The 17,743-nt window shown below is 37.0% G+C and overlaps 2 protein-coding genes across 3 annotated transcripts; both read left to right on the top strand.

Annotated features, from left to right (window-relative positions):
- Positions 1-5,407: 5,407 nt before the first annotated feature.
- LOC131362133 (urocortin-3-like) lies at positions 5,408-6,943 on the top strand. Its single transcript, XM_058403922.1, has 2 exons — positions 5,408-5,628; positions 6,244-6,943. The coding sequence occupies exon 2, from the start codon at positions 6,270-6,272 to the stop codon at positions 6,657-6,659; it is 390 nt and encodes a 129-aa protein (XP_058259905.1). The 5' UTR covers positions 5,408-5,628; positions 6,244-6,269; the 3' UTR covers positions 6,660-6,943.
- Positions 6,944-12,466: 5,523 nt separating this feature from the next.
- Positions 12,467-16,696, top strand: cidec (cell death inducing DFFA like effector c). Of its 2 annotated transcripts, none has more exons than XM_058402165.1 (6): positions 12,467-12,626; positions 13,259-13,329; positions 13,501-13,642; positions 14,430-14,579; positions 15,551-15,736; positions 16,211-16,696. In XM_058402165.1, the coding sequence occupies exons 2-6, from the start codon at positions 13,280-13,282 to the stop codon at positions 16,295-16,297; spliced, it is 615 nt and encodes a 204-aa protein (XP_058258148.1). In that variant the 5' UTR covers positions 12,467-12,626; positions 13,259-13,279; the 3' UTR covers positions 16,298-16,696. The 2 variants fall into 2 exon arrangements, with proteins under 2 accessions (XP_058258148.1, XP_058258147.1); XM_058402164.1 differs by having other exon boundaries at positions 15,551-15,741.
- The last annotated feature ends 1,047 nt before the right edge of the window (positions 16,697-17,743 follow it).

The raw sequence follows: 17,743 nt of genomic DNA, 5'->3' as shown, positions 1-17,743 counted from the left end.
TAACTGTGTAAATATTTAAAATATTTTCCTATGTATTATGTATAAAGGTTTGGTGACTATTTTCTGCTAAGCATCATCTCTTATATAATCGTTATCAGGTTGCCTTTTCATGCTACTGTTTTGGGTTTTTTTTTCTGTTTATTGTTCTTGCTCAGACACTTTTTAACAGCTTCCTTGTCTGACATGCTGCCACATCACTGAACAGGTTGCTTTCATTAGCTTGATTTCTTGAATACAATCCAACCTTATCCTGGCAGAACATCATCTGTGAAGACACCCAATGTCTGGATGCTTATGGATCACTGACTTCAAGCTGTCATCATTTGCAAATTGTTTTCCCTTTAAAAAATGGAAGCCCTATTTATTAATAGAACTGTGTTAGCCATATAGGAATTGTTCTGGGCTACCTGTACTTCACTCTATATTATAATCAGTGTTGCATTGTTTTAAATATAGTTTAACTAAAAAAAACATGTCTAAATGCAGATGTTTCACACCTTCCTGGCAGTTACACATTTAACTAATGTTCACACCCATAATCACTTTTATTTTGCTTTAAAAATCTTGAATCATATACTTTAATTGATATTTTGAATGAAATATCAAAAGTGTATGGTTTTGTGTGTAGAACTATTATGTATAGCAAAAATCAATATCACAGGAATACATTAAAAAGTGCATCAAATAGAGATGTCAATTAAAACAAAGGTTATTATCAAAAATAATATATATATATATATATGGATGTCCCAACATCAAACCATTTAGCATTCAATGTCGTTGATTATTCTCACTGATTAAAGTGGTACTACACTCTAGAGTAATCTCTTATTGCTGCAAGGTAAGGAGCACTTTATGGTAGGCTTTCATTTAGTAATTACTTTCAGTCTAATCCACAACAAACCAAGATTATTGTACACAGCATATGGAACCAAATAAACCAGTTAAATCAGATGCACTGAGAAAATAATCCAAATGAATGAGATTAGATTACACCTTTTAAGTAATCGGAATATTTACATTACTGATTACATCTTTAATAATGGATTACATTTCCTCTAATTTACCTCACACTGTCACTCAAAGCTGTGACGTCATTAAACTGAATAGTGTTGAGTCACATCAAACCATCGTCTTTTGGGACGTGAGCATGTCCTGCGTCAGTGCAGTTTATCATCATCTTCTTTGACCATGACCGTTTCTAAGACACCTCCCACAGCCACAGTCATCAGTGTATGATGGGTCCTTCTATCAAGTTGAGGATAGCTGGGGCGTTATTTAGGGAGTGTTTGTTCTAGAAGATGTCTTGGGTGCATTTTAAAGGAAGCAGATTTGATGTAGATGAGATCATCTGTGATTAATATACACCTACTGTTATACCCATCATAACTTATGATCAAAAAATTATGTGGACACCTGACCAGCATACCCAATTTGTGAGCCAGTTCTCCAAACTACTGCCACAAAGATGTGAGCAAACAATTGTATAGAACGTCTTTGTTTTATTCTTTGTGTGTTTTTATGATTTCCTTTTACTGGAATTCTGTTCCACTGTGAGTCAGGTCTGTGAACACATGGTTTGCCAAGAATGGACAAACCCTGACCTCAACTTCACTTTGTATTTGACATCAACAATCGTTGTATGATTTGTATTTCTCACATATATTTTTGTAGAAAATATGACTATGCTCAAAACAACAAATTAGGTAAGAATCATTTTCTCTTAGTGCAGTTAGTGTATCAATTTAACACATGTTGCTTATAAACCAAATGAGCCAAGAAACAGTTCTTTACTGCATATACAGATGGTTGATAAATTAAAGTAAAACCTGTTGAAGGCTCATGAGTGGAACAACAGAAGTTTGTCCCGGAGATCTTGATGATGCCACAGCTATCTATGATCAGGAGTCCAAGAGAGACAAAACTGTGTTGTCTTTGCGGGAGGGGTTCAACAAATCATGGGCTTATGCGAGTTAATGGATATGTTATGTTATATATTGTTTTATACATAACATTATAAGATGACTGATTGGTGTATATACAATTGTAAACTAAGAAGTGGTCCTGATGCTCAGTTTCTGTCTGAAACTTACTCATCATTAGGTCCGTGAATGTTGTGACATTGGCATGTCTGTGGCACTGCAACCTTTGGGTTGTGAAACCCATACAACAACAGCAAAGGGGAAAAAGAAATTCTGGGCATTTTATTTCTTAGATGAAAACATTCTTTTGATGTCTATTGCTAGAGGAGGAGGTAGATAGATTTTGCTGTTTCCTACTTGTAGCTGCCTGTATCAAAATTAAAGCACTTATTCTAGCCTACGAAGCCAAAAACCGACAAGAGCTCACTAGTCTGCAAATAATGACCAATCATACCAAGTAAAAATATTTTGTATATATTTAAATTGTATCTAGTATTTTCTATTATATAGTTAATAAATCAAATTTAAGATTAGAACAGCAATAACATTAGAACCACTGAGAGGTGAAGTGAATAACATTTTATCTCATTACAATGGCACCAGTAATGGTAATGGGATATATTGAAATGAAATACATCTCCTCTGGGGAAAAAAAAAAAGAGACCACTGCCCAATCTCCAGATTTGAACCCTATTGAAAACCTCTGGAATGTCATCAAGAGGAAGATGGGTGGTCACAAAGCATCAAGCAAAGCTGAGCTGTTTCCTTTTTTGCAAAAAGAGTGGTATAAAGTTCCCCAACAGCAATGTGAAAATCTGGTGGAGAGCATGGAGCCAAAACGCATGCAAATCAGGGTTATTCCACCAAATACTGATTTCTTAATGTTATTTAGCCAAAGCATTAACACAATTGGTTTACAAATTATTTGCATTTTGTTTTATTTGAATTATTAAAGCTCTGCAGATACTGCATGATCTTGGGTTATTTTGATGTGTTGTCATTTCCTTTAAATATACAGTCTAAATAACAATAGTTATATTTTGAATTTAGGAGAAATATTGTCAGCAGTACACAAAAAATAAAACAAAACTGTTCATCTCACCAATACATGCACCTGTAAGAAAAAAACATAAGAAACTGATTATTTTGCAGTGGTCATTTATTTTTTTCCAGAGCTGTCTATAAATTGGTATAAAGAAAGGTAACTGGTGAAGTGATGACAGGCTCATAGGAGACCAAGGCTCATTTAGAGAAGGTCTGATCCCACAGAAGAACTACTGTAGCACAGATTTCTGGAAAATTTAATGCTGGCTAGGATAGAGACATGTCAGAACACACAGTGTATCACAGTCTGCCGTGTATGGGGCAGACCCCTTACTGACCACTGAAAACCCCTCAATGGAAACATGAGCATCAAGCGATGGAAGAAAGTTTTTAGTGTTACTTTACTAATTACAAATTTTGCTAAAAAACTATCTGTCAACAGAACAAGACTATTTCAATATTGAATAGCAACTAGAAAAAGACATAATATTTAATTTGGTTTGTTCTAATAATAGGAAAGCTACATTTGACTATATTAAAGGGATTTCCACTTGCTAACATTTTTTCCAGCATGGCCCGACCAGATCCACAATCCCTCGAGGTACAAGGAAGACATACTTCATGACTTTTTTTGAGCATTTAGGTAGTGAAATAAACTTCCACTGATTGAGCATCTTTAAACATCTTTAAATCTTTAAACAAAGACTAAATAGCCACCTCTTTATGCGAATTATCACTTTTATTTGTCTTTGAGACTACAAAGGTTTTCTGTAAGTCACTCAGTATATTTGTGTCTGATAGACTCTGTAAATGACTTAGAAGCTGAGAATCTTAGAAGCTGAGAATCTTGTTAAAGCGTGGCAAGTGTGACTGTCCCAAGTTCAGTTTCTTCCAAAAGAAACATATTCACAATTAACCAGTAAGCGTCATCATTGTTGTCTTGAAAAAGATTTGTTGATAGCTTGTAAGTTCTCACTGATGCCCTGCCAACCACTTCGGTGCTGAGTTTCTGTTGTTCCCAATTGCTTCCACTCTGTTATTATACCACTAACAGTTGACCGTGGAATATTTAATAGTGATGAAATTTCACAAATGGACTTATTACACAGGGGAAACCTATCACAGTACCACGCTTGAATTCACTGAGCTCCTGAGAGTGACCCATTCTTTCACAAATGTTTGTAGAAGCAGTCTGCATGTCTAGGTGCTTGTTTTTATACACCTGTGGCCATGGAAGTGATTGTAATACCTGAATTCCTTTAAAAAACAAGTAAAACAAAAATAAACAAGCCTATTGTATGTATCTGAATTTGTATTAATTTAGGGTGCATTATCTGTTTAAATACATTCATAATCAGTCTCATCCTTAACCCATATGTAAATACACCATATGTATATATCTTTAGCATCTATAGTCATAAAGACTGTACTGCTGTTAAGGACTTGTAGCATGTTTAACAATAGCTAAAACCCCAGCAATCCTTACAGTCTTATTTGTTCAGACAAAGAAAATTGTTTAAAAAAAGCCTCAAATCCTCCTCTGAGGTTCACCAGGGATTGTTATGTTATGTTATGATCTCACAGAAGTTTGAAAAAGCTTTTAGAGTCAGCTCACACAATTTAGAGCATCATTAGTGGCAGTAGTGTAAGAGTGAGGCCATCTCAGCAGAACAACGGTGATGCAGCAGTGTGTAATTGGAAAGCCTCTTATCAACAGGTCCATGAACTGAGGGGAAGAAAGTAAAGAGAAAGTGTCTGTATTTTGTTTTAGTTCGGTATCTAACTTGAGTTTAGACAGAAACAAAACTAAAATAATGATACTCAGAGGTAAAGCCTTCATTCTCATCCTGACCAACTGACGTCAGTACTTGTTTAAGAGTAAAGAGTAGCCACACACTGCATTTATTCAGAGCCAGAAACTGATTACCAGCTTTACAAAAAAGGTTCAAAGCTTATGAAAAGGATATAATATTAATGATCCAGAACCACTTAGCAACTGATTCAGGTGATGCCAGTCTTATTCTTTCAATGTTTCAAAAACAGCCGATGAATAAGCCTGCTCTGAGAAGGAGACGTCAGTAGATGTTTATGTACTCAGAGGATGCTGCAGGTTCAGGTAACTACACTCTACAGGCTGCTGTTTAAGCAAGAAGAGAAGAGGGCAGCTTGTCCCTTTTATTAAATGCACCCATGAAACAATACAGAATATCTCAAATCACTCTGATATGTATTTTTAGACAAACAATGAGATAGAGATGAGGGAGGGGGAAATGAAAAGAGGGTAAGGAGCATGAAGAGGAAAGATAGAACAGATAAACAAAGTGTGTGTGTGGGGGTGTGTGTGTTGAGGAACGGGGTGATGCAGTGGTGGGCGGAAAGACGTAGGCAGCAAGAGAGAAAATAAGGGTGGGAGTGGGGATGACTGGCACAGGACAAAGAACTCCACATGAAGATTTGTCATTTTGTGGTAGAGATCTGGCTTTAGTGAGCTGTTCGGAGCAGCAGAAGAAAGTGACCACTGAGAGAAAGCTTAGCAAAGTGAAGAGTGAAGTAACGGTGGTAGAAGTAAGGGGAACAGGCCCTATATAACTTCATACAAAAAGAAAAGAAAAGAAAAGAAAAACGGAAAGGTGAAAGTTTACACTGCACTGCAACAATTCAGGTAAGATGCTGGGTAAGTAAATAATGGTACTACTGCAATGATCTGTGTAGGTAATTATCACATCTGAACAGATAAGACAGTTTTTATCACACAAATCTTGCTTAAGAAAGTTAATCAGTAGGTGATTTTATGTAGAACTTCTGGCATTGCACGTGGCAGTCATGATGGAAATATCTTCCTGGGTCAGTGATGTAAACTTAGATACAGTAAATTGTTCATTTTTTGAAATACCTCAAATTAGGTCAATTTCCATGCTTATGTAAAAGTAAGTAAGTTAGGAAATACTATGTCACCTACTGAGATAAAGAGTTTTATTTTAGTAGGAGGAAGGTCGAGCTTGTAAAAATGTAAAAATACATCTAAGACAAGATAGAATTTTTTTTGCCAGAGATTGCTTCAGAATAAATAAATATAAATAAAATATTTTGTATATACAAAAATTATACAAAAGTACAAAAATTATTATCCATAGATCTGTTATATACAGTATTATGTGGAAGTCCTTTGCATGTCTGTTTGATTCTGAATATGTTCAATGATATTTTTTTTTCTCTTGCTGTGTTTTTTTCCCCATCTCCTCTGATTCACCATGCTCCTCTCTTCCCATCATTAAAGGTGTGTGTACTTGGTTCTGCTAAGAGATGACCATGCGTACAACATTGCTAGGCTTCTATCTGTTGCTCCTGCTCCTTCTGCCCTACACGTCTCTCGGTCAAAGACAGAGCTACAATGCAGTAACAGATGAGAATGAGGAGGAGCGCAGTAAGATGTTTGTTGATGTCCTGAGTCGCTTTGGAATCGAAAGTGCCCAATTCTCTCCAAAACAGCGCCTTGAACCACGGGGAGTGCGTACCATGCGTCCAGTATCATCGAACCCTAAACGAGCAATGCAAGGTTCGCGTTTTGCACTCTCTCTTGATGTACCCACCACCATTTTGAGTGTCCTGATAGACATGGCCAAAGAGCATGACATGCGGGCCAAGGCTGCAGCCAATGCCGAGCTCATGGCACGCATTGGTAAAAGGAAATAGAAACAAATAGCTGTTGTGGAATTCACTCACAGACTAGCAGCAAAGCAAGAGATGAAGTGAAGTAGCCAGGTGACATATTATATACCCAACTCTACTGAACCTGGGCAACTCTGTGGAACCTTAAATGAAAAAAAAAAAAGAAACTCTAGAAGTGTGTTTGTCTAATCAGCCACGTCCGAACAGTGTGTTTGTCTGAATAGTATAACAGCCAAAGAGAGGACACCAGCAGAATAAAAATGAAGGCATGCTATTTAGATCTCTTCATTTGTTATGTGTATACTTGTATAATAAATTGTGCTAATTTGGCTGTGTTTGTGTCTGCTTGCTGTTATGTTGCTCATGCCATGCTCATGGTATTATTTACAGAGATGATGCATGAAGCAAATTGAATGGTCGCCATGGGTGGTGATGTGTGACGGATAAGAGGACAATAGAGGGACGGATATTGTCTCCACAGTGCTATGATATATTGTGGTATTGTGAAAGATCACATTTCAATAATTAAACTCATAAATATGAACGTCCACAAACATTTCAAGCAATGAAGTGTGATTCAGTAGTAATAAACGAATTTTGGGGTTATTAGAGAAAAATAAAAATGATTTGTTCTCAAGTCAAGTACATTCTATCTATATTTCAATCAGAGGCTAATGTTAATCAGATGCCACATGGCAATTGGAAGGACATCTGTGTACAACACAGGGTCTCTACTGACTAATATGCATAACATACATTTTTATTAACCCATTTTAAACACTAGATATGGATATGGATATGCATATGCATATACATAAATAAAATATAGGAATAATGAATACCTTAATCGTCACTTGCCCTTCAATGCAAAACCAGTAACTGAGATCAGACACCATACAACTGTCTCTGTAATCTGCTCTGATATACAAACAGCAATTTATGTTGTTGCACTATATTTATTTAATCTCATCACAGCCTAAAAACTTCAACATTTCAAGCAATAGATTTTCTGTAGCTGTACAGTTGTGTTTAGACTGGGTTGTGCTTATGCCACAGGATGTAAAAACTAAAAAAATAAGTGTCACACAAAAAAATGAAATCATGTTAATGCAAATGAATAAGATGATAATATTAAATTAATTGTACCAAAGACATAATCCACTACTTTTCTCATCTGAAAATATATTTAGGATGTGTTTTATGTTTATCTCAGAGTAACTGAAAATGATATTTTTACTAGCCAAGTTTACATTTGATATTCTTAAAAATACAAGCATGTACATACATGTTGCTCACATATCATTGTAGCAGAATTTGTATTAATAATTAATATGACATAAGCAACTGAAATAAGAACAAATATCAGGGCATCTCAAAAGCCTGGATAAAATGGGAGAGTTGCATCAGGAAGGGCATCCGGTTGAAAACCTGTGCTGAGTTCAGGTATGCAGATCGGATGATCTGCTGTGAGGGAGCAGCTGATTGACAACAACAACATTATTTACTTTGTTAATCTCATTTTTACTCTGTTACTCAGTTATTCATGTAAGTTAATGTTAGCAAGCATGCTACTTGCCTAACTAATCAGGGTTAATTTGGTAGTTTTCAGTTACAGAATCAGAATTCAGTTCAGTTGCTGAATAGCTCATCATTCCTACTCAGAAGTTCAGCATATGACATCATATTAGCATGGCTGCTCAGAGCATCAGCAGTAAACAACACAGCTCTTCTTAACATTTAAATGAATTATATTGCCTTTCACTTACATCAGAATTTCGGACATCACAGCTCAGAATGACACCACTTTTGTGTTCACGGTACAATTTTTTGAAAAAACACGGATGCCTCTTTGTTTAACCTCCTTGTTTCTTTTGTGTAACAAGAAAGTCAGCTAAGTGATATGAGCAATGATATATATATATATTTTTTTTTTTGAAAAGTGAACTGTATGTTGATTGATCTAAAGCAAATACTTGTACATTTGTACATACAGCAAATACAGGGTAACTCATTTAAAGGTAAGAAGTGCTACTTTGTTTACTTCTGATGCTGTTGGCAGAAATATTGATTTGACGTCAATCCCTGAATTTGGAAAAATTCACAGTTTAGAAACTCACCCTGAGGTCACAAGTAGAAATTTTGAGTTTTCTTTGGCTTTTCCTAGTCGAATGCAGAATCGTACTGTATACTAGTATTTGCTTCAAACCAATCAAAATACAGACATATTCACTTATTAAATTGTGCATTGTGTATACAGTTTAGGGTCAATACAGCCATACCCTCACTAATATTAGCTAGTTAGATTGTTGCTAGCAAAAAATAAAAATGGAGGTGTCCATGTTTCCCCAATTTGTGGCTCAAACACATGGATGTTGAAAATAACATAAATCATTAATTGTCTATACCTGCTTTACTCATAATTAGGGTCACAGGGATCTGCTGGAGCATATCCCAGCACACATTTGGCGAAAGTCAGGGGCACACCCTGGACAGGTCACCAGGGTCACATATAGACAGGCAACCTATGGGCAATTTAGAATTACCAGTCAACCTAATGTACATGTTTATGGACTGTGGGAGGAAACCAGAGTACACCCACAGGGAGAACATGCAAACTCAACACAGAAAGGCCCCTGCCTGTTCGAAACTGGGATTCAAACCCAGGACCTTCTTGCTGTGAGGCAATAGTGCTCACCATGCTGCCCTGACTTAAATCAGAGGTTCAAAATTTTTCTTGACATGAAATTAACTTAAACCCAGAAGAAGCAGATCAGCTGTGCCCCATAATCGTTAAAAGGCATCCCATAAAGTGTATGTAGCTCCAGCAGAAATACTGCAATCAGCTGGTGGCAGCAGGAGGCTAAATGAGGTTAAAATGTTCAATAGATTAAATATTTCCTTTGACTATGCATCTTTATATGCCAAAATGCCTTTATATATAAAGTATAAAATATAAATATTACTCCAAACAAAATATTTTTTAATATTAGAAATCCTGCCCACTTAATCCACTAAGGCCATACTGCACCCGCAAGTCACTATGCAGGGGGATTCTGCTGTCTTCTGTTGGTAAGAAGATAAGGCTAAATGTTTTTTTTTTCTTTTTGTCACCTCCTCCACTGTTCTATCTTAGGCTTCCTTTGGTATTGTAATCGGTATTTTGTGAAATACTCAGAAACTGAACAGTTTGCTATAAATTGCTTGCTACTTTTATTTTGAACTTAAATCACACGCAGAAATTATATTTAATTGTCACCCCGGCTCTGCTGAAATTCCTGGGATAGAAAGGGCTGAAGTGCTTTTTACTCTCCACATGGTGTCATTAGTTCCACTCGAGCTGAAGCAGGTGGTTGCTATCTTGCCGCAGAGTCCGTTGTCAATGACAGACGTTACTGAGGATCTTCAAACCTGCACCTCATCATAATCACAATGTCTGGTGTTACTCATCAGCATCAACACATGTTAAAGATTGTTTGTGCTTAACATGCTTCATGTGATCTGACCTTGTTTTTGGTTATTTTGTCATAGGCAGGCTGAATTGTCTCTCTATTTCTGATCAGTTTGAACTAGAGGTTATTTATTTGGTGCATAAGTATATTAGCTACTAGGGATTTGCTGGTTGCTGTTCTCCCTTGATGCCAGTGATGTAATGTAGTGTGTGTGTGTGTGTGTGTGTGCATGTCTGTATGTGTGTGAAGGAGAGTGATAGAGGGTCGTTCAACAATATAAGAGTGACACTGTCATCTTAATGCACCATCTTCTCCCCAAATCCCTGTAGATATACTGAATCTCTCATTATCATTGTGCTATGCATAATTTACAGGGCTGTATGCCTGAAGAGAAAAAGATTGTTATACTACTAATATCTTATGGAGATTGGTGTGTGTGTATGTGTGTGTAGCTCAGTGTGAGAACCAAATGCCCTTATGATAGTAATACATATAAATAGACATATGATGTGTATAGTGTATATTTGCAGTATGTACTTACAATTCTCAAGCATTCTCAGACATCTATACATATTCATGCCTCCAGAAGCACTGTGCTTGCACATTTGATAAAGGACATCTGTCTGAAATGTCCTGTTTCTACCAGAAACTTATTACTGCATCCACTATACTCACAATGTGACACATATATATTTTATTAAAAACTAAATATCTATTATTGTTAGTGTAATTAGTATTAGACCTAAGGGCGTGGGTATAATTTTATAAATGTTATTTAAAGACCTTGCAAAAATAGTAAAACCAATATGTCTGGTTGTGCTTTCATTTTAAAGGAACCAGTAACATCAGTAAGTGAACTGTTTTGAAAATTCTTACTTTGTATGAAACGATATAGATTTTGGATAGTGAGGTTAAAATTTAGGATTAAATGATTGTGAAGGCAAAGACAAGCCACATTTAAAAAGAATTCATTGGGAACACCTTCACAAAAATAGCATCACAAGTGTGTGTATATGTGTATGACTTTTTAAACATTTTTCCATGGTTACAGACTGTGCTAAAAGTCCTGGCAGTAGAGAGCCTGTTGAGAAAGAAACACTCTACTAGGCCAAAGTATTGCCTCAGGCACCGAACCATCAGCCAGGACTGGCCCTGACTTAAGAGGTCATTTGCAAGATGATGAAGAAACAACAATGTGGTTTTATGATATGCTCCCTTATTACCCCCAAAACTAAGTGATCTCTCTACATCCATTCCTAATCATTCACAGGTCTGACAGACAGCTTAGCTATATGTCATGCATCATTCTAATATTGAAGAATAAGTTTCATAAGAACCTGAGTACTGGCATGGAATTATAATTTGTCTTGTCTGTTTCAGACAATTCTGCAATCTCTGAATTTATGCAACATTGTTTCTGTGTTAAAATGAGGTTGGATATAGAAGACCACACTTTTAGTACGCATGCGAGAGTGGTCACATGACACTGAGGTCAGATCTTTACAGAACACACCAGATAAGAGGCTCCTTATAAGGAACCGGGATATATGGTGCTTATGTTCTCAGTATAATGACATCATGACCAGACTTTGATCTTACACGCAGGAAGAAATGTTCTGTTCAGGGACAGATTTATGTTTGTGATCCACTTCTGTTTTTTTTCAGCTACCCTTAGATGTAGGTTGGTAAATAAATAAATTTCCACCTTTAATTATGAGTACATGCCAAGATCACCTTTGTGACTTTTCTTTACTTTACTTTTAAGTGTATAACATAATGGAAATATTCAGTTTGTGAAATAAATTAAACTTGTTGGTGTTGCTGCTGGTATTATGATAAAAGGAGTAGCTATTTAAAAATATATATATGGAAGATTGAATAAGGTTATTAGTGATCAAATTAAAAAAAATATCCAAGCCTTTAAATAGTCATTAATAAATTAATCTACAAGATAAAATTTGATTCATTTTATTTACATCTTTTTAGTTTCCATTAACAAGGTACACACTGTACACTTTGAAAACATTGTTATATCTTTCCCTGAGAAAGTAAATGCTTTTATTCCAGTGATTCTTCATGCCTAGTGTAATATGATATAATATTAATACTAGCATAACTTTATTGACTCTTAAAGGCACACTATATTAATAAAAAAAACAAAAGAAGTTCCCTTGAAGGTTCTACTCTAGTAGAAAGCAATGATAGTTTAGTACCTTTGAAACACATCATTTCTGTGTCATAGGAATAAGTGACAGGTGAATCAGGTGCTTCTGGCACAGCTTATAATATGATGTTTGGTGTGTGGGAGGCTCACACAAAGCCTTGCTTAACACAACTGTAACCCATATCCTCCCTGCTGTCAGACTGGAGCAAAGGTCAAAGAATGAGTGACGCAAGGACACCACAGGACTAGAAAGAGAGCAGACACACAGAATACACTGACATTTCAGCACTGCAGTGATCTGACTGGCCAACACAAGAGAGAAACCTCAGAAGAGAGATACTGAAGAAGAAAGACCAGAGATCTAGGTACAAGATCAAGGTAAGGTACATTCTGTATACTTTCATTCACTCACTTTCAGTGACTGCTTTATCCTGTTTAGGGATACTGTGGATCCAGTACTCTGGGCATGAGGCTGTATGGAAAAATCTAATATTTTCTTTAGATTTCTATAAAGTAATCAGTCCATTGTATAGTCTTTCATTTAGGTTAGTCGTGGGAAATTATGATTATGTTAAAACAAATGTGTACTTTATACCAATTGTTAAAATTAGAACAATGGAATAGTGTAATTATTCATAATTAAAAAATATTTTTAAAAATCGTACACTAACGTTTCATTACAGTGTATGAGATCAAAAATCATTTAGAAAAATAAACTGTTATTTAATTTTTTCCCTTTTTTTCCTGTGAGTTGAGGTGTTGGTAAGGGTAAGGTTATTGAGACTTATATTTATAACCCTTCACCATTAAACTACTTATTGCTCTGATTAGATAAGCAACGATACATCAGATACTGTTCAGGGATTATTAACTATTAACTGTGCTAGCTAGGAAAAGCATCCCATTTTTTTCTTGCTGAATTCATACATCTATTTTCACCTTTCTGTTTATCGTTCACTCCTTTTTCTATTGTCTAAGCTATTCTGGGTTTGTCGTATTTCCATATTCAGACTCTCTGCTGGTTGAATAGGATGGATTATGCCAAGAAGTCTCTCAATCTGTTCTCACCTTCGCTCTCCAAGTGAGTGTTTTGCCAGTGTCTTTACAGTATTTCCACTGTTCATTATCGTCATTGTTAAAGGATGTGTACTGCCTTATCTCCTTTCAAAGAAGCTAACACTTGTGTATGCTCTATGTGTGTGTGTGCTCTATGTGTGTGTGTGTTTGTGTGTGTGTGTGTGTGTGTTCACAGTATATCTAACAGATGTGCAGCAGCCAGTGCATCTGTCCTGCCCAGTTTTAACCCGCGCCCCAGACCGTTCCGGGTCACCAATTCAGACCGATCTGTAAAAAAAGGCATTATGGCAGATGGACTGAGAGACTTACTGAACAAGGTGAGGAAAGGAAGAGAGGAGAAGAAGGGGGGAGTGGGGGGTGACAGGGAAGCAATAGAAGGACATTTGAATAGTCCATTTTTGACAGCTCCTCAAAATCACATTCAATTGTAAGATGCAGATTTATGAAAGCAAAGAGAAGCCATGATAACTCAGATTCAGACACAGAAAGGCAATGATAAAGAGAAAGAATGCAAGGGGGAAATATTTAAAGTTTGGTACTGACATTGTCCTGATTCATTTATGATTTATCTCTTCAGCTGTACCACTTTGTCATGCCTGATCACAAGTGTAAAAGGAGACCAAAACAAGAGTGGACAAGAGTAGACTATAAGTGAATAATATTAAAAATACAATACTGATGTTTACAGTGGACATTTAATGGCATACTTTTGCAATGAATTTATTTAAATTGGACTTGTTATGCAGATCACAGTAACCTGTAGTAGTTTATTAGTCACCTTGGATGATTTAAAGAGATATGCTACTCTTCTGCTGCAGACTTCAATGATGATATTAGTCTTAAATGGTGAAAATAACTATATTAAAAAAACTGATATTAAAGTGTGCAGTTCCAAGGCTCATAAACCTTCAGTTACCTACCTTCAGTTCCAAATGACTATGTTTAGACATTGTATCTATACATTTCTATCTGTAAAATATGTAATTTTGCAATGTTTGTAATGTCTTTTGAAGCCTTTAGAATATTGGCAAGGAAATGACTTATAAACACTGACATTCCTGAGTCATATTCTCTAACTAGACTCTTTTGCACTTTGACCCTCAGACGATGGATGCATTCAGTGTGTCCTGCATAGCCGGCCTGGTGCTGGATGAGGATGGGACAGGAGTGGACACAGAGGACTTCTTCCAGACTCTCAAGGACAGCACTGTGCTAATGGTCTTGGAGAAAGGACAAAAGTGGATGCCTCAACAGGTATTTAATCCCAGATTTCCAGATGCTGACATACCAGTCAACAACATGATTTGGTAAAGATGCTGACATGGAGTAGCTAAGGAAATTCAATTTATGTGAACACACTCATCATGTCCTGATATGCTGAATGCAATATATGCAATAGAAATTTTTTTCTATCACAGAAATCTAAAACTGAACATAATACAAAGTACCAAAGGTGCTTTCTTAGTCTGTGATGATTGATTCCACGAACACAGTGTAATTATTTTATTCACTATAGTATGTCGCGCTACTGAAAAATAGCCAAGCCATAAGCCCAGTGGCAATACAGGTACACACTAGCAATTTCATTTCCTCTGCTTCAGTCTGGCCAACAAGTCTTAATAAGAGCACCATTTAGGCAGCCCACTAAAGCTTCTCTAATTTGAATGCTGTTTGTCCAAAGCAGGTAATTTACATGCACACTTAATTATGTCTGTAATGATTTGCCGGTACCTGAATACCATTAACCTTCGTGTTTACTTGGTTCTTGTCATGCTGGGCTTGTCACATTAGTGTACACTTTTTCCTCCTCTCTCTCTGTTGTCCATCATTCGCCATCACCCATTATTTTAAATGCATTAATTTGTATTCGAATGAACATCAGATTAATTTTTAGGGCAGCAAACCAAAAGACTAGAGGAGAGGAGAAGGAGGTCGATAGGGGCAAACTGACCCCGCTCTTACATCCATCCATAACATTTTGACATATACTTAGAAAAGTCATATAAATACAAACACATCTCCAGAGCTGGAGTTTCACTCCATACCTTGCTCTAGGCTTTTTTTCTGATGTGTTTCACATCAAACAGTATGTTGAAACCTATGACGGTTTTGAAGGTCTGTCCTTCAAGCGCAGAATCCTTCATTGTTTTAGACTGTAGAATACACAGTACTCCTCTGCAATATTAATGCAAAATGGCACTCTGAAATCCGTGATGTCTTTACAGAGCAGTCAATTAGGAGGTCAAGCTGCAGAGCGCAGGACACAGCATAGGAAGGACCTGGCCAAACTGACTCTTGACTTTTACAAAAACCATCCAAAGGAATTCATCGGCTGCCTGAACGTACAGATGACTCTCTATGGGATGTACTCATTGTCATATGACCTACAGTGTTACCATGCCAAGAGAATGGTGAGGTGAGCAAAGACAGGACTGTGGTCACTGGTCATTTGTAGACTTGTTTGCATGTGTAGACATTTTTGCACACATTTACTTGTAGGACTGTGTAGTGTACTTAGTTCTGTGTTGTCTTTGAAAGTTCTGTGTTTTATGTAACACCATGGTCCTGGAGGAACGTTGTTTCATTTCACTGCGTACTGTACCAGCTGTGTATGGTTGAAGTGAAATCTTGACTTGACTGTAGAACAATGTTAAAACTTTGTGCTATGTTACTGTTACTGGGCATTTTACTGCAAAATTATCAAGGTATATAAGCAACCAAATATATAACATGCGTGCAACAAGATGTGAGACTTTCTGTACAGTTTTACTCAGTGGTCTAAAGAATATATTTTTAGTTAATCAACATAGAGACAAGACAGACAGACAGACAGACAACCATTCTGCTCACCCACTGATAACAATTTCTTGTTGTTGTTTTTACAGGGAGGCTCTAAGATGGACTCTGTTCAGCATGCAGGCCACTGGCCATGTTTTACTGGGTACTTCATACTATATGCAACATCTTATTGATGAAGACGAGAAAGCTGAGGCACAACTTACTGCTTCCAGAAACCCAAACACACTCTTGCAGGCCATACAGTGGAAGAAATCAGGATCTGACCACATAAACTAGACATCTGGGAGTTGGAAACCACTGTTGTGTTATTTTACCTATGTTACTGGACTATAATCACAGAAGCATGCACACCATACATTCTTTCAGAGCAAAGGTTTTTGCTATGAAAGTAACCAGAAATCTGTTCTTGTTATATTTTGCTATTTGCACATATTAGTTTTAGATACATAGATGTGACTATCCAACAATGGAGTTCTTAATATTTATTCCTATTTTTAAGAATGACTGTATTGATATTGACTGCAGTTCCTGTTGTATTTTTCTGTGAATTAAATATTGAGTTTTAAAAGCTACACCCAGCCTTCTGATCTGAGTATAGTTATGAATATATGAGTCTCAAATTGTGTGTGTGTGTGTGTGTTGCATGGAGAGGAAAGAATAAGGAGAGAAGGGGATGGCATGCTTGTCTAACTGGCCTAGGCTGTAATTGGCCAACGAATGGGTGCTTTCCCTAATCCCACATCAGCCTGTAATTGCCTCTGAGGGAAAGTGCAAGAAAGGCCTGGCGGGATAGAGACAACCCGAGAGAGAGAGAGAGGGAGAGAGAGAGAGAGAGAGAGAGAGATAGCGAACCAGAATTAGGCAGGGAGGAGGGGAGGAGCGGACGAGAAACAGAGATAAATGAGGAGAGAAGAAATATAGAGAGATAGAAAGAAAGAAGGAGAGAATGAGAGAGAGAGTGTAGAAAGGCACAGCTGGAGGGAGTAAAGTGGAGGGGACGGAAATGATCCCTTTCACAGAACGGAGAGTGGATGACGCATTTGGATCCTGCACCCACCACTCTATACCACTCAGTGTCCTTTCCAAATCATGCCCATTCACTCGCACACCACTCCAACCACAGCCTCACCACCAACTGGTCAGTTTGTTCGTGGCAAACTGGCAAAGAGATGACTCGTGAGATCACAAGATTTCTTTGATGTCCCTGTATTCTGGGAGCTGAGGAATTTAAAGCAAATGATAAAAAGTTCATCTTTGTGTTGTCCCAATACTCAACTTCACTAATGTAAGATTTCTCTCTAGTTCATTCAGCTGCTCTACAGCTATTCTACAATCTAGAGGAGCCCAGGTCCCAAACACCCTGTAGCACATGATCCGGCTAATCGAGATCTAAAATCACTGAAATGTCCAAGCCAGGTGTGTGCTAAAGTGGAATACGAGTGCTCCAGGGGCAGACGTGTGCTTTTTTTAACCATATAATTTTAACCTTGCACATGTCAGTGGTGTGTCCAGGTTTTTGGACATTTAGACATGGATTGGCAACAGAGGCTAATTATATTTTGACAATACTGCATGTGCAGAATATCTGATTTGTTTCTCTGTGCAAAATAAATGGCCAC

This window comes from Hemibagrus wyckioides, linkage group LG11, assembly GCF_019097595.1.
Source record: "Hemibagrus wyckioides isolate EC202008001 linkage group LG11, SWU_Hwy_1.0, whole genome shotgun sequence".
NCBI lineage: Eukaryota > Metazoa > Chordata > Actinopteri > Siluriformes > Bagridae > Hemibagrus > Hemibagrus wyckioides.
The sequence above is the reverse complement of the archived record's forward strand: the minus strand, read 5'-3'. Positions and strand labels throughout refer to the sequence as shown.

Bases quoted from the DNA above. Each gene is read 5' to 3' on its own strand.
- LOC131362133 (XM_058403922.1), top strand. From the start codon at position 6,270: ATGACCATGCGTACAACATTGCTAGGCTTCTATCTGTTGCTCCTGCTC.
- cidec (XM_058402164.1), top strand. From the start codon at position 13,280: ATGGATTATGCCAAGAAGTCTCTCAATCTGTTCTCACCTTCGCTCTCC. The intron at 13,643-14,429 runs GTGAGGAAAGGA...TTTGACCCTCAG, and splicing joins TGAGAGACTTACTGAACAAG to ACGATGGATGCATTCAGTGT. The intron at 15,742-16,210 runs GTGAGCAAAGAC...TTGTTTTTACAG, and splicing joins CATGCCAAGAGAATGGTGAG to GGAGGCTCTAAGATGGACTC.